The sequence below is a fragment of the Pleuronectes platessa genome, chromosome 13 (genome assembly GCF_947347685.1).
Source record: "Pleuronectes platessa chromosome 13, fPlePla1.1, whole genome shotgun sequence".
Classification (NCBI taxonomy): Eukaryota; Metazoa; Chordata; class Actinopteri; order Pleuronectiformes; family Pleuronectidae; genus Pleuronectes; species Pleuronectes platessa.
Genome location: NC_070638.1, coordinates 4,461,789 through 4,489,181, shown reverse-complemented (window position 1 = coordinate 4,489,181; position 27,393 = coordinate 4,461,789). Strand labels below are relative to the sequence as shown.

Sequence of the window (27,393 nt, the reverse complement as noted above, 5' to 3'; positions counted from 1 at the left end):
TATTCACTGTATAGTGATGGATTGTATATTTTAATTAATATGAGCATTAACACACAAACACTTTGAAATACTGACAACTGAAGAAACTAGTCTCACTAGTCTAACCCTAAACCAGGACAAGTTACTACTAGAGTTTAGATCATATAGTGAAGACCCAAAGTATTAGAAATAGCATGATGAGGATATTTTCTTTTTTCAACAGGATGAAGAGGAAGTTTTATTCCTTGGACGAGTGTTTGAATCTGAGAGAAGTGAAGGTAAGATTCATTGATATCATAGACATGATACATTTTATTTTTGAATTATCCCTTGTTATTCTTTTTTAATGTCTGTATGAAATTTAACGTGTTTCATAAATACTTTGTGTTTTTAGTCTTTGAAGAAGCTGAACCATGCCAACGTGGTGAAACTGATGGAATTCATCAGAGAGAATGACCACCTCTTCTTTGTCTTCGAGTACATGAGAGAAAACCTCTATCAGCTCATGAAAGAACGGTGAGAGCATGTCGGAGATGTTAAATGTGCATTTACGCATTAATTGAGTCATGTGAGTTATTTTGGTGATATAATCCTGCCGTGTGGGTTTCATTAGCATCGGCAATGTGAGAATTATTTGGGTCGGCTTGAGTCATAATGTGTCAGTCGTTGTTTTTGCAGAAACAAGTTGTTCCCTGAGTCAGTCGTCAGAAACATGACATTTCAGATATTACAGGGACTGTCCATTATTCACAAACCTGGTAGGTGACTTGAGCGAGGCCTCTCAGTCCAGACGTGTGAAAACATCTCTTCTTTAAGGTGTTGTGTTATAAAGCTGTCAGCTGCATGCACAGAGGGAATGGACTAAAGCTAAACAACATGTCTAAACCTAAAACATGTATAAATGCTGGACAGCTGATAAGACATCAGGCGTCACTTCTCCTGTGAGAAGAGGAATGTTTGAATAAACAGTGTTTTTAGTGCACGTGGGTGTTGATGATATTCTCTTTTCAATAAGGCATGATGTTTGCACAGTGTATATTTTCTTTATCCTCTCTTTCCTTCTTTCCGTCTCTTCTCATTTCCCTCTTTGCTGCGGCCAGAGAAGATACGATGTTTTCAGAAAATGAGATAAGGAACATTCTGTTCCAAGTGTTGTCAGGTTAAGCGTTTGTGCACAAACACGGTAAGGGTGCCCCCCCCTCCCCCCCCCCCCCCCTCCCCTTATCTTTCTCTTTTCTTTTCCTTAAACACTTGACTTTTCTGTGTTTGGTTAAATCATCTGATTTGGTCCGAGATGTTTTAACTTGAGTTGTGTTTCAGAAAACTCTGATACACATCAATAGCTGTTGAAGTATAAATCGTGGTGGTTGTATTAGTCATAGAAGTTTTATTGGACTAATTTTGGTTTTTCAGGATATTTCCATCGTGATATGAAGCCGGAGAATTTGCTCTGCATGGGCCCACAGCTGGTCAAGATTGCAGACTTTGGCCTAGCAGGGAAATCCGTTCCCAGCCACCTTACACTGATTACGTGTCCACGAGATGGTGAGAAGGATTTTTAAATTGTGTTTGTATCCATATTACGTTTGTACAATATAATATAAAGTATATATCCTATGAAATCTGAGCTGATGAGGACGTCTGACCTGATTCAAACTTCTGACTCACGGTGACTCCTGCAGTAGAATCACTTAGACTAGAAGATTAAAGATTTAAACAACCGGGAGACGTAATTGATACTGACAAGGGAGAAGTACAGTAAATCCACTCAGGGGACAGAGAGGAACACAGACAGACAGTAGATAATCAATGTTGTCATTACTTTGACTCATTAAGCTGATTTCCTCTATTTATCCCACATAATAGCATTAATCTGCTACCTCTAATACTCACAATGTCAATGTTAATCTTCCTGACGACAACACAGTTTAATATCTGGTTTAGGATTGTTCACCTTTCATATGACAGGAATAACAAAATATTTCATGCATTCACTTAGTGAGTAAAATTGTTTTTATATATTTGTGTTTTAGTTTTTTAATAGTTGGTTCAACCAAATTACAAATAAAACCAAATCTATGTTGTTCTTTAGTTCTACATAGTAGAACAGCTATAGTAGAATAGTTCTATATAAAACATCTGGATTATCCAAAGTATCCAAAGTTCTGTTATATATGTAATATTCTAAAAGTTGTGAGCACCCGGAAAGATCCGAGACATTAAAACCTGGGGAAATAAGAATAAGACTGTCTGCAGGGGTAGATAACATGTAGAGATAAGAGACAAACATCTATTATGTATAAAATTTAATAAAGTTAATGATCCTTGTCTTGAAATGCAGTTAACCAACCAATACAAAGTTATGAAATGAGAAATAAAACATTTGCATTTAAACTTAGACAAAGCCTAGAGTTAAATGTCTGCAGATGCTCCATAAACCTCCCTCCATGTGGTTCTTCCAGGTATCGAGCCCCAGAGGTTCTGCTCAAGTCCAGCTCCTACAGCTCCCCCATCGACATCTGGGCGGTGGGCTGCATCATGGCGGAGCTGTACACCCTCAGACCTCTGTTCCCCGGCAACAGCGAGGTGGACGAGGTCTTCAAGATCTGTCAGGTGCTGGGAGCGCTGAGGAAGGTGAGCCGCCGCAGCCTGAGTCATATGTGAGGCGTGAACGCAGCCTCACTGATGATCTCCACCTCGTTGTCTCGTCCCGTTCCTCCTCTCAGCTCCTCTCCACAGGCGGACTGGCCTGATGGTTACAACCTGGCCTCCTCCATGAACTTCCGCTTCCCTAAGTGTATCCCCACCAGCCTCAGATCCCTGGTCCCCAACGCCAGCGCCGAGGCCATCACGCTGATGAAAGACATGTTGCGGTGGGATCCAGAGAAAAGACCAAGTGCTGCTCAGGTACATGTAAAACTTGTTTGAAAATCTCCATCTTGAACTTGAACATTAACCAAATAGATGTAAGAGGAGACATATCTTTTCCTTTGGTTTGTGTTATTCGTGCACCAGGCTCTGCGGTACCCGTACTTCCATGTCGGCCAGGCACTTGGAGCTCCTTTAAAGTTCTCAGAGCAGCACAAGGCTCGGACGAAGATTTCCCAGACGGCTACAGAACCAAAGCCTCTGACCCTCTGTAAGACGAACCTGGAATCCAGCGAGCAGAGGAAGACCCGGGTGGAGCTACAGACCTCAAGACTACCTCTACACCGGCCTCTACAGGAGATCCCTCTTCCTCAGGACAACACAGATCCTACAGCGGGGTAGCAGCAGCCGCTAAGCCTGGTGAAGAACAAGCAACCAGGAAGCTGGCACACTCAGGTACAATCTCTGAATGTCAAAATGAAATTCTCAAGCCTTTTAGAATTGTTTTCCCACCGGATATGTTTATATCGAAGCTCGACATGAAAACACATCTTGAGAGAGTGAAACTACTTTTAGAGTTTGTTTTCTCAGCAGAATTGTCACAGATTTTGACTTTACAACTTTGGTTATACACAAATCCTCCACAGCAGCGAGGGCCGGCTGCTGGAGCTGAGAACAGTGAGTCTGGAGCCAGGACCGGACGCAGACGCTGGGGTCAAACATCGTTCAAGTCAGTCGACAGCTGGGACGGCGGTGACGACACAGACGCTGGAGTTTCCATCTCCAAAAAAACCTCCATAAGCTCCCTGAAGGACAGGACCCTCAATCGACACGGCTTTCGGTGAGAGATCTTTTTATTGAGAGGTTGTCGTCATCATTACTTTTGGCAAAATACAATAATACCTTTTTTCTTTTCTAGATTTCCAGATTCAAAGACCAACACGGAAGTAAAGTTACCGAGCGGCATCGGGCTAAAGAGAACGGACTCCTCCGCCTTGTCGGCCAAGCAGCACTACCTCTGTCAGTCCAGGTACCTGCCAGTTGAGAAATCAAAGAATCCTCTGCACCAACACTTTTTCAAAATGCAAACAATTTACAAACAGCTTTATAAATTCATACTTTTCCCATCAGAACTTAATCTAAATATGATATGGGTTGTTTAAGTGTGGGATCAGGCACAGTGAGTTTATTCTGACTTTCTGTCTTTTTCAGGCATTAATCCAAAGTGCAATTCCTCAGGTAGAAACCTGTGGGACAACTCGTGTTTAACCAGAGGACCGGGCCTGGAACTCCCTCTTAATAAAGGTTTTAAAACTTCTAACCTATGAAGTGCATTTATAATTTTTGTTGGTAGTTTGTTTAGGAGGTCTTCCCAATGTTTTTTATTAATTTGCCACATTAAAAGCTTTAGAGGGAAATTTCTCTTCTGCTCAGTGGAGGTCGGAGTTCATCTCTTCTCCTCTTCTCTCTCTCGGCTGTGATGTGATTTTAGACGCTGCTTTTCCCAAACTCTCAGCTAAGCAGCGTCTGAAGGAAAAGAACCTGGAGGAAGTGCATCTTTGGAAAGGTATAACTCAAATTCACCTGCTAATGCAAGAGGAAGTGGTAGAAAACAACTGAGATACTTTAGGAGAACTTGAAATTCACTTTGGATATTTATATCGGTCTTACTTTAACCACTTTACTGTTTTAATATGGTACAATTAGTCGGACTGCTTTAGTCAGCAGTTACTTTGCAAATTAAGATTTTACATACAAAATAGCTAAATCAGCTTGTTAAAGGTGATGCATCGCTATTGATTGAACAATATTTATTTTTTAAAGAAGTTATTAATATTAGTCTGTTTGTGTTTTAGTGGGTTTTATGAGTGTTTTTGTCCTTCAAGTGTGACAAATGTCTCTATGTTGTATTTTGAAAACTACCAGGCAGAAGTTGAGGACTCTCTCAGTGAAGGATTTGATTGTATTTTCCAGACTCGTTCACGAGCAACACCAACACCCGAACCAACAAGCTGGGGCCCCTCGAAGGCGACTCTGCAAGTGAGTCACAACAGAGACTTCAAGTCAGGGTCAGACAGAGCTGGTCTGGAATCATTGTCATATGTTTGTTTTCTCTTATTCTATTTGTCATGTCACTTTTTAAAAAACATTTTAGCTTTCTCTTCCTACATACTATGGAAAAAGCGCCCCCTGGAGGTGGAAAGGAACCAGTGTCTGCTTTCAATCAACCTGGTCTGATGCCTTTTGGAAACCTGAAGGGATTTTTGTTGAATTCACCTTTTCTTAATTTTTTCCTTGTGAATTTAGTCGATGTCTCCTCAACTGATTACAAAACCAAAACGTGTAAGAACAAGATCTCCTCAAATAAACTGGCTCTGTCAAATGAAGGTAAAGAAAAACCTGCATTATGATCAGAAGAGAAGCAGCTTCACGTCTAAACATCACTTTTCATTTCAGAGCATGAACGGTGGAGGAGCAGATCTGTGAATCCTCAGATCTCCGGATCCAGCAGCGGCTCCACAGTGAAGACAAACTTCTCACGGGGCCCGAACATCCAGCCGGTGCACGGACGAGTCGACTGGGCCACCAAGTATGGAGGCCACCGGTGGCACCAGTGAATCCCACTGCACTTTAACCATACAGCCATTTTTGCATTTTATTCAATATCATTCAGTATTGTACAAGTGAATGAATGTTAGAATATCTGTATTTCTTTAAATAATAGACAAAGAAATTATTTTTGTAGTGAGAGAATGTGTTTTATTTCAATGCAAAAGTGCAGATATACAGTATATTTTCTTATTAAAGTACACAACAGGTTTAAACGCAATTAGCTGTGATGGTTTGTGTACAAGGGAGCAAAGATAATCTTGATGAGGTGAATTTTTACAAGAAAAACTTGGACTACAACAATTGCTGTGTATTTTCAAAAATAGATAAGACTTTGAAATGGGAAGGTTGTTGTGGAAAAATGATTTATTCCAGAAAAATTATGTTAAAACTTAAATTGTTCTCACACACGACTTCAAAGAGGGAATATATATGTTTTTTTTATACACAGAAAATCTACATTTAAGTATTTTCAGGATTCGTGTGGCCTCGTCAACATCCCAGTTATGATCTTCACCAGCATCAGTCCGCTGAAAAAATTGATAATGACATTTATATAAGGGTCGAGGTAGAATAAACGCCTCTTGGTTGTGTGTCTCCAGCAACCAGAGCAGTTCCAGACTAATGAAGTCAATGTGTCACTTGTGAATGTTTGTACCAGATTAAAAGAAACAGCCTCGAGGCGTTCTTGGTTCAAGTCATTTAAAGTCTTTGATCTTCATGTTGTGAATGTAGTTAATGACCAATCATCATTATGTGTAATGACGGTGTTTCACCTGAATAAAGTCATTAAACCCGCTGGCATGAACTTCCCGGAGTTGATGAATCTCAGGCCCATCACCACAGTGAGAGTTCCAGAGGTGCCTGTGTTTATCAGCGGAGGGAGACGCGTGTTAGTGTTTGTGAACTCGCACTGACACAGATCAACAGACTACACAAGCTCACCCAGCGACAGCCACACATTCTTCGGATTGTGAGATGTCAGATAAGCACCGACCGCGGCCAACAGACCAAACAGGAGCCCGGCGGCCAGGGAGGGGACGCTGCCTGAGGAGCACACACAACCAGGCTAGCTTTTATTTCGAAATGAATCGATTCACTTTCTTTTTATGAGCAGCTTTTACTTTGGAATCGGATTTTCTACATTGAACAAACATTGGCCAGTTTATTAGGAACACTAATCTATAATTTTGCTGCTCTGCTAAATATTCCACCGCCATGTTACTATGTTCAGTTTGTGAATACAAGTTATTTAAAGTGAAGTTATTCATGTTACTCTCAGTGTGTCTCTCTTACCTGCTTTCACAAAACCAATGACTCCCCCCACTGACACCACAACAGCATAACTGAACCCAATCCAGTCCAGAGCCATGACCACAAATAGGACCAGAATCACAAGTGGAATCCGATCTAGACCTGGAACAAGAATCAGATCTCGTTCGAACGCCTCTACCGGACTTCTTCCGGAGTCTTGCGGAAGAATTTCAAAATAAAAGTTTGCCCTAACATTGAGCAAGAGAAGGTTTTACATAAAACACATATACACACAACAAATATTGGTTCAGATGATCAAAATGTTATATTCTTCATTCAACTTATTTTTTATTTGGAGATGGACAGACTCAAACCATTTTTAATCAAGAGCTTTATCAATATAAGAACAAGAAAGAACTTAGTCTGTATCGACTGATAACACATTAATTTGTCTTTAACTTTTTCCTCTTTCTTTTAAAGACTGGGGAGAATTGAACATTGATAAACACCAATAAGGGAAAATAGATTAAATAGTGTGAAACAAATGTTCACTGTATTTATTTCTCCTGCTCTTTATCAATAATTCAACGCCTGATTGTTATTATTTATCAGGGCCCGAGCATTGTGCAGTAAGAGACAGTGGGAGGCCCTATTGAAATTGTAAGGATTTTATTTCAGGGGCGCCCCCCCTCAACAAACAATTCCACTCCTGCAGTGAGTGTCAGTGATCAAAGATCAAAGGAATCTTTTCGTCTTCCAAAGGTGACGTCTCTCTCTCAGAATTGAGACATTTCCTCAAACCGTGTAAACATTGAGATACGACGGAGGTTTATCCTTCGCCAAAGGAGACGGAGATATGTCATAACTCCACTGTGCATTGTCCTATCACCACCAAACTTCTGTCTCATGATCAGAGACCAAGCCTGAACAGCTCTATGAGTCAATATTTCCTCAGGGTCATAGCGCCACCTACTGATCAGTGTGAAAATGAAACACATGCAGCAACGTTTCAAAATGCATGTCCTCGGACCCGTTCAGTGCTGCTTTTTAGTCCTAGAAAATGTTGTTTATTTTTGGTTTTACTGTCGGAGTTTGTTTACTTTAATTGTTGAGTATTTCTACTTCACTGTCTTAGTACTTTTACGTGTAATGGAATTTTACTTTACTGTCTTGGTACTTTTACCTCAGTGAATGATCCGAATTCTTCTTCCACCATTGGTTAAGTTTATTTCGTTGCTTGTACTTTAGTACTTGTTTAACAAGTACTTGAAACAGAGTATTTCTTCTGTGCAGTATTAGTACTTTTGTTTCCTCTTCGTCCTCCAGTCCAACAGGGGTCGCTGCTGACTCGCAGCTCGGAGTCTCTGTTTCCTGTCGCTGTCTGTCTTTGTCATATGGTCTTTGTCCCCTCAGAGACTCAGAGTGAGGAGAGGAGGAACATGTCCGCCGTGCAGCTGCTGCGGGTGTCGGTACATGAGCGGATCAGCGCTGCCGCTGAAGACGTCCTGCTGCAGGTGGCGAAAGGAGGAGGAAAGGATCAAGTCCCGGAGCTGAGAGCGATGCTCACCGAGCGGCTCGCGGCGGCGGGGGAACAGATCCTCGCGGGCCTTGAGGACCGAGTGGGGCGGTCCGAGCGGGAGATCTGCCGCCAGAGGAGGCTGCTCGATGCCGCGATGCAGCCCGTAGTCCGGCTTCACAGAGCAGGTCAGTCCCGAGAGGAACCGCTTACATGCTAGCGTTAGCTAGCATCAGCCCGAGCAGCAGAGTTATCACGTCATTTCCTGTCTCTGTCTGCTTGCACCCGCCTGCTCCTCCTCTCACCTGAATAATGAGGAGGATTTGATGCTGTTGTGAATGAGTCTGTTCAGAAAACCTGCTGCTGTGTTGATCATGTCTGAAACAGAAAGTCTGGACACGCTGCATAATCCCCACGTAGTAATGTGGACAACGGGCTACAGGCCAGTTTTCATCAATACGAGTCGTCCTCCGTGATGGACACATAACATTGGTGTCTATGTACAGCTTGCTGAGAAACGAGTGCGCTGGGACCGTCTACAAAGTGCAACACCGAAAAGAGATAGTACAAAAATATTTAATAACATCACTCTAATACTGTATATTGTAGCATTTACCTCTAATACACAAAATACTGGACTAGTCCTAGGTTCTAAGGAGTGGGGTGAAAGCATAAAAAATGAGCCAGAGACCAGGTACTTTAAATTTAAGCCGGCACTTTACTAAACACATTTATACAACAAGACAATAAAAATATATATTATAAACATAATGAACTATATAAACACAATTCAAACAATAAATGAAGGAGGGTTTGGATGAGTGGAGCTCACTCTTCTTCCCTTATTCTCTTGTTAGTTCGTTGTGATTTGTCTTTTCAAAAATAAATAATAAAGTTCCGCCTGAAGTCCTTTCAGTTCAATTCAAAAATATAAAGAAAATACTGATACTCCTACCACTCTGGCAGTGAGTATCCAACGTCCAATCCGGGCAATGGCAGAAGTCAAGTCGAGTTCAGGGGATGCTCGCTTCAGCCCTTTTAAAAAACGGACTCCGCCGGTCTTCCTAGCTCGCCATCTTGTCCGTGCTGCGTGTCTGTTGCTCCAACGCGCACACACACAGGTGTCTCCTCGCAGGTTCGCCTGATCACAGAACCTCTTCAAATATGCGATGCACTATCGATGCACAACAAACTTTTTGCATTCCTTTCAGGTCTCACATATCTTTTTACACTTGATTTCAGCAGTCAAACTTCTTCTTCTCTTTCCCATTTCTTTCTCCTCTCGTGGTCTTGTGTCTTCCCCCCTATTTTGCCTTTTCTAATCTTTCTCGTTACCCTCACCTGCGCAGGGCCAATTCTCTTAAAGGGGAAAGCGCCCTTAAAGGGAAAGGGTCACCAGACTTTTAACTATTTCTCCATTAAATTGTTTACATGGGTTTTAAGTTAATAACATGTATGGAATTGAACCAGTTTCACTTATTTAATAATTTAATTGACTATTTATCTATTTATACATTTAGAAGACAGTTATATTTATTTAATTCATATTAATCTATATTATTAATATTTAATGGGGGCAACATAAATGTGGACTATTTATCTATTTAGTATACATTTGAATGCATATTAATATATTTCAAGTTTATCTATATCATTACTTTTATAATATAATTTATAGATATTATGTGTTACAATATTCTCACCAAAATCACCTCACAGGTCCAGCGAGTCCTGCTGACTCTGCTACAGTACAAAGTAAAAAAAATAATATAATTTGTGGAAATATTTATTATGAGTACTATTCAATAACTTCGGTCTAACAATGTACATTGCCACCAAAGACATGTCACATGTCGAGCATCTCCTGATGGCTATGATACAGTACTTAATTTCGAAATTTTTTACTTTGGGAAATATTTATTATGGAAAATATTCAATAACTTCACTGTAATACTGTATATTCTCAACAAAAGAGATTCTGATTAAAATTCAACAAAATTGGGAGATTTTCTGTTTCGCAAAACCATCAAGTGTCTCCTATGTGTTCTGTGTGTAGTTGGGGCCAATACACTTTCTGTAGCACTGTACTGTAGCATAGCCATCAGTTGACGCTGGACCTGTGTAATGATTTTGGTGAGAATATAAAGGAGTTAAGGTGAGCTTATTGAATAGTTTTCATAATTAATATTTCCCAAAATTATACAAAATCACTTTTTCCCAAAGTTAGTACTGTAGCATAGTCAGCCGGACTCCCTGGACCTGTGAGGTGATTTTGGTGAGAATATACAGTATAAGAGTGTTGTTATTGAATACTTTTGTAATATCTCTTTTCGGTGTTATTTGTAGACGGTCCCTGCGCCCATGTTTCTCAGCAAGCTCTACATAGACACAAATGTTATGTGTCCATCACGGAGGACGACTCATATTGATGAAACCGGTCTGTAGCCCGTTGTCTACATTACTACGGTGGGGATTATGCAGCGTTTGAATCTGTGAATATCTTGCCAACTTTACTGAACTCTACCCAACCCAACCTCCCCTCACCCTGTTCTCCTCGGTTAGTGACCTAATTGGTTTATTTGGCCTCAAAATTAAAAACTTTTTTACCAGAAACCCTTTGTTTGATGCTGTTTCCTTTACAAGCTTCGTCATAACAACGGATGGGCATCGATTAATTAGTCTTAATCGATCGTCAGGAGTATTAACAATCGATTTTCGATTAATCATTAATGTTTTTATATTAAAATTCACTATTTATAGCCTATATTGTGTGTTTCCTCATTGAGATCTGTATTACAAGATGAACAACATTTGTGGCAGTTAAACGGGATCCGTTCAATGGTTACACTAGAAAATATGCGTTGCTGTAGTCTTAAGCAGCGGAGCCGACAGCCAGAAGCCGGTGCTCATAAACACAACTGACCCTCGTTTTTTTTTTCTTTGTTTCCAGTAAGTTTATCCGTTGCCGAAAACCTTCACCCTCAACAATATTTTAGGGTTGCATATCCATCTCGATGAACTTGCAGATCTGTTGGGTAATTTTCTCTGCTCCTTGTGCATCGCAGCTCCTCCGTGCTAACACCGAGTTGATGCTAGGTTGAGACCGAGAGCAGGATGCACCGCCACTAACCAGGGTCAATATGCGTGGTTCAAGTGGTACATCATTTGTGTCGTAGCCGAGTTGTACTTACACACAGCTTCGCAGTGTTGGCAGTGAACAAATTCATTTTTAAAATAAAAATGGTCCCACGCTACACTTCGCCGTGACCTCCTCATGTGCGTTTTTTTCAAATATTGCTCCCCCATGGTCGAATGTGTAATTGCTGCCAAGTAGCATGCATTGGTTTTATCGATGAAAAAACTAAGTCATCGATCGAAATCTTAATGTTCAATTAATCGATCATCGATTAATTATGCCCATCCCTAGTTGTAACACCAACTGTAAACGACCTCAACATCTCTACTTCCTGAATGTGATCGTTCAAAAATCACAACAGTCGACATTAAACGACACAACAAAAGTTTTTCAAAACACTTTAGGAAACTCTGAAATGATAAACGTGTGTATTTGTGTTTCATTGTGTCCTTCAGACGTCCAGCACCTGATGGTGAATAAAGAAGAGGTTCCCTCTGAGGAGCAGCAGTGGAGCCCCCTTGTGGACCAGGAGGACCTAGAGCCCCCCCACATTAAAGAGGACCCAGAGCTCCCCCACATTAAAGAGGAACAGGAGGAACCGTGGACCAATCAGGATGGACAGCAGCTTCAAGGACTGAAGGAGGCTGATATCAAGTTCACATTGACGCCTGTCGCTGTGAAGAGTGAAGAAGATGAAGAGAAACTTAAATCGTCAAAGCTTCATCCCAGTGAGACGACGGAGAACAGAGCAGACTTTGGAGGACCAGAACAAGCCAGGAACTCAGGTCCTGATGGACGTTTACAACCAGGTCCTGAGGACAAGACTGGGGACTCTTCTGAGACTGAAGTCAGTGAGGATGAATGGATGGAGACCAGGGAAACTCAGACTGATTTAAATACAAGAAATAACAAACAGCCTCTAAGTGATATGGGATGTAAGACAGAAAAAAACCTGTTTAGTTGCTCTGAATGTGATACAAAATTTAACCAAAGGTACAATCTAAAAAGACATATGAGGATTCATACAGGAGAGAAACAGTTTAGTTGCTCTGAGTGTGGTAAAAGATTTACCAGAAGGTGCAGTCTAAATTCACATATGATGATTCATACAGGAGAAAAACCGTTTAGTTGCCCTGAGTGTGATACAAGATATATCGAAAGGAGCGTTCTACTTAAACATATGAGGATTCATACAGGAGATAAACCGTTTAGTTGTTCTGAGTGTGGTAAAAGATTTACCCAAAAGTGCAGTCTAAATACACATATGAGGATTCATACAGGAGAAAAACCGTTTTGTTGCCCTGAGTGTAGTGAAAGATTTAACAGAAGGTCAGCTCTAAATACACACATGAGGCGTCATACAGGAGAGAAACTGTTTAGTTGCTTTGAATGTGGTAAAGGATTTAGCCTTAGGAGCACTCTAAATAAACATGTGATGAATCATACAGGAAAGAAACTGTTTAGCTGCCCTGAGTGTGGTAAAAGATTTAACAGAAAGGGCGATCTAATTACACATATGATGATTCATACAGGAAAGAAACCGTTTAGCTGCCCTGAGTGTGGTAAAAGATTTAACAGAAAGGGCGGTCTAAATATACACATGAGGATTCATACAGGAGAGAAACCGTTTAGTTGCCCTGAGTGTGGTAAAAGATATACCCAAAGGGGCAATCTAAAGACACATATGATGAGTCATACAGGAGAGAAATCGTTTAGTTGATCTGAGTGTGGTAAAAGATTTAAGATTCGGTCCTACTTTACGAGACGTGAGGATTCATGAAGGAGAGAAGTGATTCAAATGCAACCTTTGCATCAGGTATTTATTAAGAACTATGAGCAAATATTCATATTATACATATTCATAGTTCACTGTTTTAAAGGGGACATATTATGAAAATTCCACTTTTGTAGTGCTTCTACACGTTAATTTGGGTATCTGGCATGTCTAACGTCCCAAAAACTTTGGAAAAAAACAACTCCTGCGATTTGTTGTGGTTCCTCTTTGTCAGAAACGAGACGGCAGTACGGCCTAAAAGTACGTAATTTTCCAACCATGCCTTGGACCACCCCCACCATCATCTCACCAGCTCTGGAGAGAGACGGCCCGGCTCCCCGGCTAACTAGGGGAGACGCTGGAGCGTGTTAGCTTGCTGCTACCCGTCAGACATCTAAGTGGCCGCATAAACATGCTGATGGTAAAGGCGGAGACCCCCGGGACACCTCTAAACGTCGACTCAGCAGTGTGGAAGGATGCTGCTGCGCCAGCTCCAGCTCCCACTGCTGTGCGGCGCTGGGGCTCTGGCAGCCAGGCTTCGGCCCACCTGACTCTGGTTCAAAACGATAAGGTTGAAAGATTGTCCTCTTCGTCTCCACTAGCCATATTTCTACAGAGGTAATAGATAGTTACAAATCTGGGCGCTTGTATCTCGTGAAGGGGAGGCACTCAAAACAGGTCAATCTGAGGAGGGCTGTTTTAGAAGGGTGCGGTTTTAAATGATCCTTGTGGTATTTTGACCAAAATATGCTACAGACATTTCATGACGACCTCTAGGAACCATATCGACTGTTGTAAAATGGGCAAGCGATGGGTCTTTTAAGTAGACTATTAACCGTTTTTATGTCTCAGAAAATATAAATCATTAAAATCAGTGTTTAAAAATCGTGTTTCTACTGATTTATCTATTTTTCATAAAGTCCATGTCATTTTAAGGTTAAATTGTGTTCCTTGCACAGTATGAATGTGTTTTTAATTAGTTAATATGATTAAATGTGTTTGTGAGATTCAATGACAGTGTGTGTGTTCTCCTTTATGTATTGAATGTGTTTCTTTTACACCCACTGGTGGCTCGGGGTAGGAAGTAACAGAAATGCAACAGGTCTGGGGAATTGAGGGTGCAGTCACACAGAAACCATGACACGATATAAGGCAAAGAAAGTATTTATTTAAACAAAGCAACACAGGGATCAACAAGGACTCTCAGTGGCACCAAAGAAACCAACCCCCCCTTTACAGGTGCTTAGCCCCCAAAAGTACAGCGGGTGGTGCTCACTAGTGATGGGTCCTCCCTTGTCGAGGCTTCGAAGCGTATGTCGAGTAATTCAGATAGATTTTTATGAAGCGCGTTTCGAGGCTTGTGTTGACGTTCGAAGCCTCGCGAGCCGGCCGAACCACGTGACTGATTCAGGAAATGGTTTGCTGGTTTGGTGTGCGATTCAAAATTCTTTATTATTAATAATTATTGGGGGGAAAAATTGAATTTATACCCTAACTTGTTCAAACTTGCGGTATCTTTTCTTTGTACCCCAGCTTCATCTGTGCCCTGTGAAAGGATATTTTCTAAACCCAGCACTGTTGAAAAGCTGCTTTTGAATAAAAAGTTCAAAATGTCTTTATTGGTATCACAAACATCATTCATTCATTCAATTCAAAGCTTAACACACCAAAGCCATGGTGTCATACTTACATTTACATTTAGTGTCCACTTGATGGCGTAGTAGAGCAAATGAAGCCCCGGCCCATGAGCGAACCAATTGGATGGAAAGCTTCATGAAGCTTCATCTCGCCATCACTAGTGCTCACTCTAACCTGGGGTATTAACAAGAAGTAAACCTACGTGTGTGTTATATGTAGACCCCGGAGTATCTTACCTGTCCTCGTTGTCCCTGTGCGCACAACAAAAAAAACAAAGACAAAGACAAAACAAAAGTAGGCGGCTAACAACTTAAATAATACAGGTAAAACTAAATCAGTGTACCAGCAAACACCCAAGCTAGACCAAACAAAAACCATCAGAGCTCTGCCACAGCTCAACCCAAACAGCCTCCTTTCACTTACAAAAACCAAAGGACTATTTAAAGGGGAAGCGTTGATTGGAGATCTGGACCAGGTGTCGTGATTTTATTATTGGAAACAGCTGAGATGAGGGGCCATGATGCTTCGCCACTTCACTAACGAGTCCTGCCCCTGAGCTCCCCCTTCAGGTCCCTGCAGGCATCACCACTCAACCAGGAGGAGGAGACAAAACAACAACACAAAACAGAACACAATACATGTATACATACAGGACATAAAGAACAGGGTTCGTAACAGTTTCCAAGAATCAAAGTCTCATAACAAGATAATGGCGTTGTCCTCCTCCTCTTTGTTTCTGTATGAACAGAGGCTGCACTGGCTACAGTTGAATTGTCTCATCACGAGACAAATTAATCAGCTTCTCACAGTCAGACATGTTTGTTACGTTTGACGTGAAGTTGGAACTGGGCCATTTCAGGTCAGATTATCTGAAGTACGAGTCGTCTGGAACGCAGCATTACACTCACACACACAGACAGTGAAGCAGCGATGGCGGAGGAGCCCTCGTTGACATGGATGACGATAAATGTCAAACAGCAGGATTGTTAAATTCAGGGACAGCTGTGATGTCCCCAATCTATAACATTTAAGATAATTATTTTGATGTGCTTATACTGGGATGGTTTGGGTCCGTTGGTCAATCTGTGTGATACTGGACTCAGTAGATCACAGTTCTATATAAAACAACAGATCATAGGGCAGTGATTCAAAACAAACATATTTAATCTAATGAGCAATTAGCAGGCAAGGATCGACATCACGTGACGGAAGCAGGAAGTGAAGCGTGAGTGGCATGAGTAAAACACATGCCACTCTTCAAAATGCATGTGTTCGGGCCTGTTCAGTGCTGCTTTGCAGTTCTAGAAATTGTAGAAATTTTAATTTTAATGTTTAATTGTTTTTTAATTGAATTGAACCTGGAAAGGAACCAGACCTGATTCTGAAAAGAACGACAGACGAGTTAGAATCTGCAGGTGAACCTGAGCAAACACAGACACAGGTTTCTGCGCTTAACTTGGGGACACTCAAGAAAACCTTTTATGTGGGTTAGTGAGTCTTCTGATATAAATAGTAACTCTTAGTGAGACTAGTCAGGACGACGGCTGGATAACTGGAATCTAATGATATCTAACAAATATCCAACCTCCCAGTGTCCATTACAGGTATCTGCATGTTCAACAAAGAAAAAAGTTCAAATATATAAAATAGTGCATTTACATTTTTGAAAGATGTTTTTTTTATTGCTGCTCATTTCATTTTCCAACGTCCTTTTTCTTCTTCTTTGTCTGGTTGCTCTCGTCTTCCAGAACGACTACTTCCGTCACAATTCGAACTCTCTTGGTCTTTGAAAGCTCTCGAGCGAGTTCTGTGGAAAGAGGGCGGCAGATGAGTGTTAACGAGACACAGACAGAACCAGGACGTGAAATATAGAGGCATTGTAGTTATTTAGTGGAAGAGAATTAAACATGAATCCATGTTGTTCTAGAAAATATCTTGTTGGTAGCTTGTTTTCTTGTGTACACTGTAAATATTCATATATTCAACCTCAAGCTGCATTGACTATAAATACGAACAGCTGAGTGGAGACAAGCTCAGGTGAGTGTAAAGGTTGAGATCATGATGTTCTCATTTCACCCCCTTAACACAAAAAACTCCCTGTCCCAGCTCGTGTCTGGTTTCTCTTTGACAACACAATGATCCTGTGAGATGAACGTCCGGTCGTCACCTTCGGATGTCGTCGCCGCAGCTGCTGGTTCCTCAGCGGGCGGCTGCACCGATGAATGTTTCCACACGGCGAGGCACATCAGCCGGGTCGAGGTGTTCACTTCCACGAGGAGCGTGGGAGGTTCCAGCTTCTGTGGGACGACAGCGGTTGGTCAGTGGATGATCGGCAGCTCAGCAGGTAACTGTCATTTTAGTATTCTTTGTTTCACAGAATTGTGTATATTGAAAGCTTGTTATATAATTTAGTGTTGAGATTGTTTTAGACACTTGATAAATGTTGGTCTGAAACAAACAGATTCGCTGCAAATGTAAATGTTTAAAAGATGTGGTTGAAATAAACGCAAGTGGCTTCTACTCCCAAACTGTTTATATCAGCAGTATTGACTCCGTTTATACAAGAGAGTGAATGTTAGATCTGTATTTCTTTAAATAGTAGACAAAGTAATTATTTTTGTAGTGAGCGAATGTGTCTTATTTCAATGCAAAAGTTCAGATATACAGTATATTTTCTTATTAAAGTACACAACAGGTTTAAACACAATTAGCTGTGATGGTTTGTTTACAAGGGAGCAAAGATGATTTTGATGAGGTGAATTTGTACAAGCAGAAAAAATTTATAACGACATTATAAAAGGGTTGAGGTACTATTAACGCCTTGTGGTTTTTTGTGTCCAGCAACCAGAGCAGTTCCAGACTCTGGCATGTCAACCGTCAAAACTCTGGAAAAAAACAACTCCCGCGATTTATTGTGGTTCCTCTATGTAAGAAACTACGATAGAGTGCGTTGAATGGGAATACGACCAGAATAGACGTCATAGTCGGTCTACATGTCATAGCAGCCCCATATGTATACACACATATCTAATGCATGTATTTAAATAATGTACATCTTTATCAGAAGGTGTAATAGTTTGAAAATTGTAACTTCAATGAAGAAACACAACTAATGGATACAGAAATATATGTGTAGGACAGTGACTTAAAATGATTTTAACAACCTTAAATATGCTAAGGGGAGATTTAAGATGTGTGTGCGTGTGTGTCTGTGTGTGTGTCGGGGGTGAGAGGGGGGGTGGGTTGTTGTTGAGAGGGGGGCGGGGATGGGGGGGGGGGGGCACTCAAAACAGGTCAATCTGAGGAAGGCTGTTTTAGACAGGGTAAAAAGGGTGCTGTTTTAAATGATCCTTGTGGTATTTTGACCAATTTTTTTAACAGACATTTCATTAAGACCCTAAGGAACCATATCAACTGTGGTGAAATGGGCATAATATCTCCCCTTTAAATTCTCGAGGTCAACGTCCAAGTGAATGTTTGTACCAGATTAAAAGAAACTGCCTCGAGGCGTTCTTGGTTCAAGTCATTTAAAGTCTTTAATCTTCATGACGGTGTTTCACCTGAATAAAGTCATTAAACCCGCTGGCATGAACTTCCCTGAGTTGATGAATCTCAGGCCCATCACCACAGTGAGAGTTCCAGAGGTGCCTGTGTTTCATCAGCGGAGGGAGACGCGTATTTGTGAACTCGCACTGACCCAGATCAACAGACTTCACGAGCTCACCCAGCGACAGCCACACATTCTTCGGATTCTGAGATGTAAGATAAGCACCGACCGCGGCCAACAGACCGAACAGGAGCCCGGCGGCCAGGGAGGGGACGCTGCCTGAGGAGCACACACAACCTGGCTAGCTTTTATTTTGAAATTAATCGATTCACTTTCTTTTTATGAGCAGCTTTTACTTTGGAATAGGATTTTCTAAAGTGAACACACATTGGCCAGTTTATTAGGAACACTGATCTTTAATTTAGCTGCTCTGCTAAATATTCCACCGCCATTTTACTATGTTCAGTTTGTGAATACAAGTTATTTAAAGTGAAGTTATTCATGTAACTCTCAGTGTGTCTCTCTTACCTGCTTTCACAAAACCAATGACTCCCCCCACTGACACCAGAACAGCATAACTGAACCCAATCCAGTCCAGAGCCATGACCACAACTAGGAACAGAATCACAAGTGGAATCCGATCTAGACCTGGAACAAGAATCAGATCTCGTTCGAACGCCTCTACCGGACTTCTACCGGAGTCTTGCGGAAGAATTTTAAAATAAACGTTTGCTCTAACAGTGAGCCAGAGAAGGTTTTAAAACACATATACACACAGCAAATATTGGTTCAGATGATTAAATGTTATATTCTTCATTCAACTTGTTTTTTATTTGGAGATGGAAAGACTCAAACCATTTTTAATCAAGAGCTTTATCAATATAAGAACAAGAAAGAACTTATTCTGTATCGACTGATAACACATTAATTTGTCATTTACTTTTTCCTCTTTCTTTTAAAGACTGGGGGGAATTGAACATTGATAAACACCAATAAGGGAAAATAGATTAAATAGAGTGAAACAAATGTGTATTTATTTCTCCTGCTCTTTATCAATAATTCAACGCCTGATTATTTTTATTTATCAGGGCCCGAGCACCGTACAGTAAGATACAGTGGGAGGCCATATTGAAATTGGAAGGATTTTATTTCACAGGCGCCCCCCGTCAACAAACAATTCCACTCCTGCAGTGAGTGTCAGTGATCAAAGATCTAAGGAATCTCTATCACCTTTGTCTTGCAAAGGTGACGTCTCTCTCTCAAAATTGAGACATTTCCTCAAACCGTGTAAACATTGAGATACGGCCAAGGTTCATCCTTCGCCACAGGAGACAATATTGTCATAACTCCACTGTGCATTGTCCTATCACCACCAAACTTCTGTCTCATGATCAGAGACCAAACCTGAACAGCTCTATGAGTCAATATTTCCTCAGGTTCATAGCGCCACCTACTGATCAGTGTGAAAATGAAACGCATGCAACGTTTCAAAATGCATGTCCTCTGGCCCGTTCGGTGCTGCTTCTTAGTCCTAGAAAATGTTGTTTATTTTTGAGTATTTCTACTTCACTGTCTTAGTACTTTTACTTGTAATGGAATATTACTTTACTGTCTTAGTACTTTTACCTCAATGAATGATCCGAATACTTCTTCCACGATTGGTTAAGTTTATTTCGTTGCTTGTACTTTAGTACTTGTAACAGAGTATTTCTTCTGTGCAGTATTAGTACTTTTGTTTCCTCTTCGTCCTCCAGTTCAACAGGGGTCGCTGCTGACTCGGAGCTCGGAGTCTCTGTTTCCTGTCGCTGTCTGTCTTTGTCATATGGTCTTTGTCCCCTCAGAGACTCAGAGTGAGGAGAGGAGGAACATGTCCGCCGTGCAGCTGCTGCGGGTGTCGGTACATGAGCTGATCAGCGCTGCCGCTGAAGACTTCCTGCTGCAGGTGGAGAAAGGAGGAGGAAAGGATCAAGTCCCGGAGCTGAGAGCGATGCTCACCGAGCGGCTCGCGGCGGCGGGGGAACAGATCCTCGCGGGGCTTGAGGAAACCTTGTTAGAGTACGAGGATCGAGTGGGGCGGTCCGAGCGGGAGATCTGCCGACAGAGGAGGCTGCTCGATGCCGCGATGCAGCCCGTAGTCCGGCTGCACAGAGCAGGTCAGTCCCTAGAGGAACCGCTCACATGCTAGCGTTAGCTAGCATCAGCCCGAGCAGCAGAGTTAACACGTCACTTCCTGTCTGTGTCTGCTTGCACCCGACTGCTCCTCCTCTCACCTGAATAATGAGGAGGATTTGATGCTGTTGTGAATGAGTCTGTTCAGAAAACCTGCTGCTGTGTTGATCATGTCTGAAACAGAAAGTCTGGACACGCTGCATAATCCCCACGTAGTAATGTGGACAACAGGCTACAGGCTGTTTTCATCAATACGAGTCGTCCTCCGTGATGGACACATAACATGAGAAACGAGTGCGCAGGGACCGTCTACAAAGTGCAACACCGAAAAGAGATAGCACAAAAATATTTAATAATACTGTATATTATAGCATTTACCTCTAATACACAAAATACTGGACTAGTCCTAGGTTCTGATGAGTGGGGTTAAAGCATAAAAAATAAGCTAGAGACCAGGTACTTTAAATTTAAGTCGGCACTTTACTAAACACACAAAAAGACAATAAAAAAAATATATTATAAACATAATGAACTCAATAAACATATATACACTTCAAACAATAAAAGAAGGGTTTGGATGAGTGGAGCTCACTCTTCTTCCCTTATTCTCTTGTTAGTTCGTTGTGATTGTCTTTTCAAAAATAAATAATAAAGTTCCGCCTGAAGTCTATTCAGTTCAATTAAAAAATATAAAGAAAATACTGATACTCCTACCACTCTGGCAGTGAGTATCCAACGTCCAATCCGGGCAATGGCAGAAGTCAAGTCGAGTTCAGGGGATGCTCGCTTCAGCCCTTTTAAAAAACGGACTCCGCCGGTCTTCCTAGCTCGCCATCTTGTCCGTGCTGCGTGTCTGTTGCTCCAACGCGCAAACACACAGGTGTCTCCTCGCAGGTTCGCCTGATCACAGAACCTCTTCAAATATGCGATGCACTATCGATGCACAACAAACTTTTTGCATTCCTTTCAGGTCTCGCATATCTTTTTACACTTGATTTCAGCAGTCAAACTTCTTCTTCTCTTTCCTATTTCTTTCTCCTCTCGTGGTCTTGTGTCTTCCCCCCTATTTTGCCTTTTCTAATCTTTCTCGTTACCCTCACCTGCGCAGGGCCAATTCTCTTAAAGGGGAAAGCGCCCTTAAAGGGAAAGGGTCACCAGACTTTTAACTATTTCTCCATTAAATTGTTTACATGGGTTTTAAGTTAATAACATGTATGGAATTGAACCAGTTTCACTTATTTAATAATTTAATTGACTATTTATCTATTTATACATTTAGAAGACAGTTATATTTATTTAATTCATATTAATCTATATTATTAATATTTAATGGGGGCAACATAAATGTGGACTATTTATCTATTTAGTATACATTTGAATGCATATTAATATATTTCAAGTTTATCTATATCATTACTTTTATAATATAATTTATAGATATTATGTGTTACAATATTCTCACCAAAATCACCTCACAGTTCCAGCGAGTCCTGCTGACTCTGCTACAGTACAAAGTTAAAAAAAAATCATAATTTTTGGAAATATTTATCATGAATATTATTCAATAACTTCGGTCTAATACTGTACATTGGCACCAAAATCATGTCACAGGTCGAGCATCTCCTGATGGCTTTGATACAGTACTTAATGTTGAAAAATTGTGTTTTTAATCATTTTGGTAAATATTTATTATGGAAAATATTCAATAACTTCACTGTAATACTGTATATTCTCAACAAAAGAGATTCTGATTAAAATTCAACAAAATTGGGAGATTTTCTGTTGTTTCGTAAAACCATCAAGGGTCTCCTATGTGTTTGATGTGTAGTTGGGGCCAATTCACTTTCTGTAGCACTGTACTGTAGCATAGCCATCAGGGGACGCTGGACCTGTGTAATGATTTTGGTGAGAATATGTAAGAGTTAAGGTGAGGTTATTGAATAGTTTTCATAATGAATATAGACGGTGTGGCCTAGGTGGTAGAGTGGTGGTTTTGCAACAAGAAGGTTGCTGGTTCAAATTCCACTCTTCCCCATCTGCATGCCGAAGTGTCCTTGGCAAGATACTGAACCCCTAAATGGCCCCTCATAAATGTTGAGTGTAATAGTTGTAAGTCGCTTTGGACAAAAGCGTCAGCCAAATGACATGTAATGTAATGTAATATTTCCCAAAATTATACAAATCACTTTTCCCCAAAGTTAGTACTGTAGCATAGTCAGCCGGGCTCCGTGGACCTGTGAGGTGATTTTGGTGAGAATATACAGTATAAGAGTGATGTTATTGAATATTTTTGTAATTTCTCTTTTCGGTGTTATTTGTAGACGGCCCGTGCGCACATGTTTCTCAGCAAGCTCTACATAGACACACATATTATATGTCCATCACTGTGGACAACTCATATTGCTGAAACCGGTCTGTAGCCCGTTGTCTACATTACTACGCATATTAGTTTTAGTCTCATTTAGTCATTTTTATCCTTCTTAGTTTTAGTCGACGAAAACAAATTACATTTTAGTTTAGTTTTTGTCGACGAAAACGATTTACATTTTAGTCTAGTTTTAGTCACATTTAGTAGCCACACTAAACTCATTTTCTTCCCTTCTCAGGCCCAGGGACCCTGTGTTGTGTCTAAAACTGCATAATAGTCTAGCTTGCAGTACTTAGGTTGTCCATTAGATATCCCTACCAGCATAAGTCTATAGCAGGGGTCGGCAACCATTACTTTCATAAGAGTAAATTAAATAAAATTAAACACAGAAATTTGTAGGGCTATTTGAGTCCTCCTCATATTTGTGGAAAATGTATGAAATAAGAAGTGCCCTATTTTGAAATAAATAAAAACATATAGCTGCAGCCTAATAGCTTAAAATATATATTTAGTTTTAAATGTGAAAACAAAAAGTGAGAGCAGGTCAGGCTGGAGGCGGACACAGAAACGTAAGCTCGGTACAAACCCACTGCAGCTTCTGCTCTGATCAAGAAGCTGCTGCGCTGATCTCTGAGCAGCTGAGACCAGAGAAACTCTGTGTTTTCACTGTTTCCATAGTTAAGAAGCAGCCGGTGAGTCAGCGAGCGGCTCCTTCACGTGAACGAGCTCTGATCTCACTGTGTCTCTGAGCGAGTGAGCGGGGCGAGGGGCGGAGCCTCGGGACCGCTGCGCTATCTGGGGCACACACACACACAGAGACACACACTCACTCGCCCGCTCCTGATACTTCATGACGGCCTGATACGATGATGTTATAAATTATTGTGACTTAGTCAACCACCAACATTTTCGTCTCGTCTTGTCAACGAGAGTTAAAATAGATTTAGTCATAGTTTTTATTTTCAAAGATCCGTTTTCGTCTCGTCTTCGTCATGGAAAAAAGTTTGTTAACGAATATTTTTCGTCATAGTTTTTGTCAACGAAATGAACACTGCTGTACATAGACACAAATGTTATGTGTCCATCACGGAGGACGACTCATATTGATGAAACCGGTCATTACAAGATGAACTATTGTGGCAGTTAAACGGGATCCGTTCAATGGTTACACTAGAAAATATGCGCTGCTGTAGTCTTAAGCAGCAGAGCCGACAGCTAGAAGCCGGTGCTCATAAACACAACTGACCCTCGTTTTTTTTTCTTTGTTTCCAGTAAGTTTATCCGTTGCCGAAAACCTTCACCCTCAACAATACTTTAGGGTTGTATATCCATCTCGATGAACTTGCAGATCCGTTGGTTAATTTTCTCTGCTCTTTGTGCATCGCAGCTCCTCCGTGCTAACACCGAGAGCAGGATGCAACGCCACTAACCAGGGTCGGATATGCGTTGTTCAAGTGGTACATCATTTGTGTCGTAGCCGAGTTGTACTTACACACAGCTTCACAGTGTTGGCAGTGAACAAAGTCATTTTTAAAATCAAAATGGTCCCACGCTACACTTCGCCGTGACCTGCTCATGTTTACTTTTGAAATACACGTTAACTCTCAGGTAACTGAGTAGTCCTGTGGTGTTTTTTTTAAACATTGCCCCCCTGTGGTCGAATGTGTAATTGCTGCCAAGTAGCGAAATCCATTGCATTCCTTCAAGACTCACACCACGCAACAGAGCATGCATTCGTTTTATCGATGAATTATGCCCATCCCTAGTTGTAACACCAACTGTAAACGACCTCAACATCTCTACTTCCTGAATGTGATCGTTCAAAAATCACAACAGTCGACTTTAAATGACACAACACAGGTTTTTCAAAACACTTCAGGAAACTCTGAAATGATAAACGTGTGTATTTGTGTTTCATTGTGTCCTTCAGACGTCCAGCACCGGATGGTGAATAAAGAAGAGGTTCCCTCTGAGGAGCAGCAGTGGAGCCCCCTTGTGAACCAGGAGGACCTAGAGACCCCCCGCATTAAAGAGGACCCAGAGCTCCCCCACATTAAAGAGGAACAGGAGGAACCGTGGACCGATCAGGATGGACAGCAGCTTAAAGGACTGGAGGAGGCTGATATCAAGTTCACATTGACTCCTGTCGCTGTGAAGAGTGAAGAAGATGAAGAGAAACTTAAATCGTCAAAGCTTCATCCAAGTGAGATGACGGAGAACAGAGCAGACTTCGGAGGACAAGAACAAGCCAGGAACTCAGCTCCTGATGGACGTTTACAACCAGGTCCTGAAGACAAGACTGAAGACTCTTCTGAGACTGAAGTCAGTGAGGATGAATTGATGGAGACCAGGGAAACTCAGGCTGATTTAAATACAAGAAATAACAAACAGCCTCTAAGTGATATGGGATGTAAGACAGAAAAAAAACTTTTTAGTTGCTGCGAGTGTGATAAAAGATTTAACAAAGGGTCCAATCTAAATAGACATATGAGGATTCATACAGGAGAGAAACAGTTTAGTTGCTCTGAGTGTGGTAAAAGATTTAACAGAAAGGGTGGTCTAATTACACATATGATGATTCATACAGGAGAAAAACCGTTTAGTTGCCCTGAGTGTGATAAAAGATATACCGAAAGGGGCAATCTACTTAAACATATGAGGATTCATACAGGAGAGAAACCGTTTAGTTGTTCTGAGTGTGGTAAAAGATTTACCCATAGGTGCCATCTAAATACACATATGAGGATTCATACAGGAGAGAAACCGTTTAGCTGCTCTGAGTGTGGTAAAGGATTTATCGAAAAGGGCAATCTAAATACACATATGAGGATTCATACAGGAGAGAAACCGTTTAGCTGCTCTGAGTGTGGTAAAGGATTTATCGAAAGGGGCAATCTAAAGACACATATGATGAATCATACAGGAAAGAAACCGTTTAGCTGCCCTGAGTGTGGTAAAAGATTTCACAGAAGGGGCGGTCTAATTACACATATGATGATTCATACAGGAGAAAAACCGTTTTGTTGCCCTGAGTGTGATAAAAGATATACCGAAAAGGGCAATCTACTTAAACATATGAGGATTCATACAGGAGAGAAACAGTTTAGTTGTTCTGAGTGTGGTAAAAGATTTACTCATAGGTGCAATCTAAATACACATTTGAAGATTCATACAGGAGAGAAACCGTTTAGCTGCTCTGAGTGTGGTAAAGGATTTATCGAAAGGGGCAATCTAAATATACACATGAGGATTCATACAGGAGAGAAACCGTTTAGTTGCCCTGAGTGTGGTAAAGGATTTAGCCATAGGAGCAGTCTAAATAAACATGTGATGAATCATACAGAAAAGAAACCGTTTAGCTGCCCTGAGTGTGGTAAAAGATATACCCAAAGAGGCAATCTAAAGACACATATGATGAGTCATACAGGAGAGAAATCGTTTAGTTGATCTGAGTGTGGTAAAAGATTTAAGATTCGGTCATACTGTACGAGACGTGAGGATTCATGAAGGAGAGAAGTGATTCAAATGCAACCTTTGCATCAGGTATTTATTAAGAACTATGAGCAAATATTCATATTATACATATTCATAGTTCACTGTTTTAAAGGGGACATATTATGAAAATTCCACTTTTGTAGTGCTTCTACACGTTAATTTGGGTATCTGGCATGTCTACCGTCCCAAAAACTTTGGAAAAAAACAACTCCTGCGATTTGTTGTGGTTCCTTTGTCAGAAACGAGACGGCAGTACGGCCTAAAAGTACGTCATTTTCCAACCATGCCTTGGACCAGCTTGCTGCTACCCGTCAGACATCTAAGTGGCCGCATAAACATGCTGATGGTCAAGGCGGAGACCCCTGGGACACCTCTAAACGTCGACTCAGCAGTGTGGAAGGATGCTGCTGCGCCAGCTCCAGCTCCAACTGCTGGGCGGCGCTGGGGCTCTGGCAGCCAGGCTTCGGCCCACCTGACTCTGGTTCAAAAACAATAAGGTTGAAAGATTGTCCTCTTCGTCTCCACTAGCCATATTTCTACAGAGGTAATAGATAGTTACAAATCTGGGCGCTTGTATCTCGTGAAGGGGGGGCACTCAAAACAGGTCAATCTGAGGAGGGCTGTTTTAGACAGGGTAAAAAGGGTGCGGTTTTAAATGATCCTTGTGGTATTTTGACCAAAATATGCTACAGACATTTCATTAAGACCTCTAGGAACCATATCGACTGTTGTAAAATGGGCAAGCGATGGGTCTTTTAAGTAGACTATTAACCGTTTTTATGTCTCAGAAAATATAAATCTTTCAAATCAGTGTTTATAAATCGTGTTTCTACTGATTTCTACAAAATGTATCTATTTTTCATAAAGTCCTTATGTCATTTTAAGGTTAAATTGTGTTCCTTGCACAGTATGAATGTGTGTTCTTAATTAGTTAATATGATTAAATGTGTTTGTTTTAAGACAATGGTGTCTTGGTTTGTGAGATTCAATGACAGTGTGTGTGTGTTCTCCTTTATGTATTGAATGTGTTTCTGTTACG

The 27,393-nt window shown here is 41.1% G+C and overlaps 5 protein-coding genes and 1 long non-coding RNA gene across 6 annotated transcripts; 3 read left to right on the top strand and 3 right to left on the bottom strand.

The window, feature by feature from the left end:
• Positions 1-203: 203 nt before the first annotated feature.
• Positions 204-6,259, top strand: LOC128454504 (serine/threonine-protein kinase MAK-like). The gene is given in 15 exon segments (XM_053437916.1): positions 204-257; positions 374-495; positions 658-737; positions 1,393-1,470; positions 1,473-1,524; positions 2,442-2,613; positions 2,719-2,886; positions 2,995-3,303; positions 3,498-3,688; positions 3,767-3,877; positions 4,060-4,152; positions 4,340-4,414; positions 4,822-4,887; positions 5,155-5,235; positions 5,305-6,259. Coding segments are annotated over 11 exon segments (1,344 nt in total). The 3' UTR covers positions 4,067-4,152; positions 4,340-4,414; positions 4,822-4,887; positions 5,155-5,235; positions 5,305-6,259.
• On the bottom strand, positions 5,806-6,922 carry LOC128454312 (transmembrane protein 14C). Its single transcript, XM_053437677.1, has 4 exons — positions 6,754-6,922; positions 6,403-6,504; positions 6,234-6,321; positions 5,806-5,987 (listed from the first exon to the last, which is right to left on the bottom strand). The coding sequence occupies exons 1-4, from the start codon at positions 6,827-6,829 to the stop codon at positions 5,930-5,932; spliced, it is 324 nt and encodes a 107-aa protein (XP_053293652.1). The 5' UTR covers positions 6,830-6,922; the 3' UTR covers positions 5,806-5,929.
• A 1,161-nt stretch (positions 6,923-8,083) lies between these two features.
• On the top strand, positions 8,084-14,150 carry LOC128454267 (gastrula zinc finger protein XlCGF57.1-like). The gene is made up of 2 exons (XM_053437621.1): positions 8,084-8,415; positions 11,819-14,150. The coding sequence occupies exons 1-2, from the start codon at positions 8,106-8,108 to the stop codon at positions 13,081-13,083; spliced, it is 1,575 nt and encodes a 524-aa protein (XP_053293596.1). The 5' UTR covers positions 8,084-8,105; the 3' UTR covers positions 13,084-14,150.
• A 1,306-nt stretch (positions 14,151-15,456) lies between these two features.
• Positions 15,457-20,543, bottom strand: LOC128454323 (uncharacterized). The gene is made up of 3 exons (XR_008341621.1): positions 19,949-20,543; positions 16,943-17,072; positions 15,457-16,582 (listed from the first exon to the last, which is right to left on the bottom strand). It is a non-coding gene; the product is annotated as an uncharacterized LOC128454323 (long non-coding RNA).
• LOC128454315 (transmembrane protein 14C-like) lies at positions 18,323-19,008 on the bottom strand. Its single transcript, XM_053437679.1, has 3 exons — positions 18,851-19,008; positions 18,500-18,601; positions 18,323-18,423 (listed from the first exon to the last, which is right to left on the bottom strand). Exons 1-3 carry the CDS (start codon positions 18,924-18,926, stop codon positions 18,332-18,334), a joined length of 270 nt encoding a protein of 89 aa, XP_053293654.1. The 5' UTR covers positions 18,927-19,008; the 3' UTR covers positions 18,323-18,331.
• Positions 20,119-27,318, top strand: LOC128454260 (gastrula zinc finger protein XlCGF57.1-like). Its single transcript, XM_053437607.1, has 2 exons — positions 20,119-20,475; positions 24,790-27,318. Exons 1-2 carry the CDS (start codon positions 20,145-20,147, stop codon positions 26,304-26,306), a joined length of 1,848 nt encoding a protein of 615 aa, XP_053293582.1. The 5' UTR covers positions 20,119-20,144; the 3' UTR covers positions 26,307-27,318.
• The last annotated feature ends 75 nt before the right edge of the window (positions 27,319-27,393 follow it).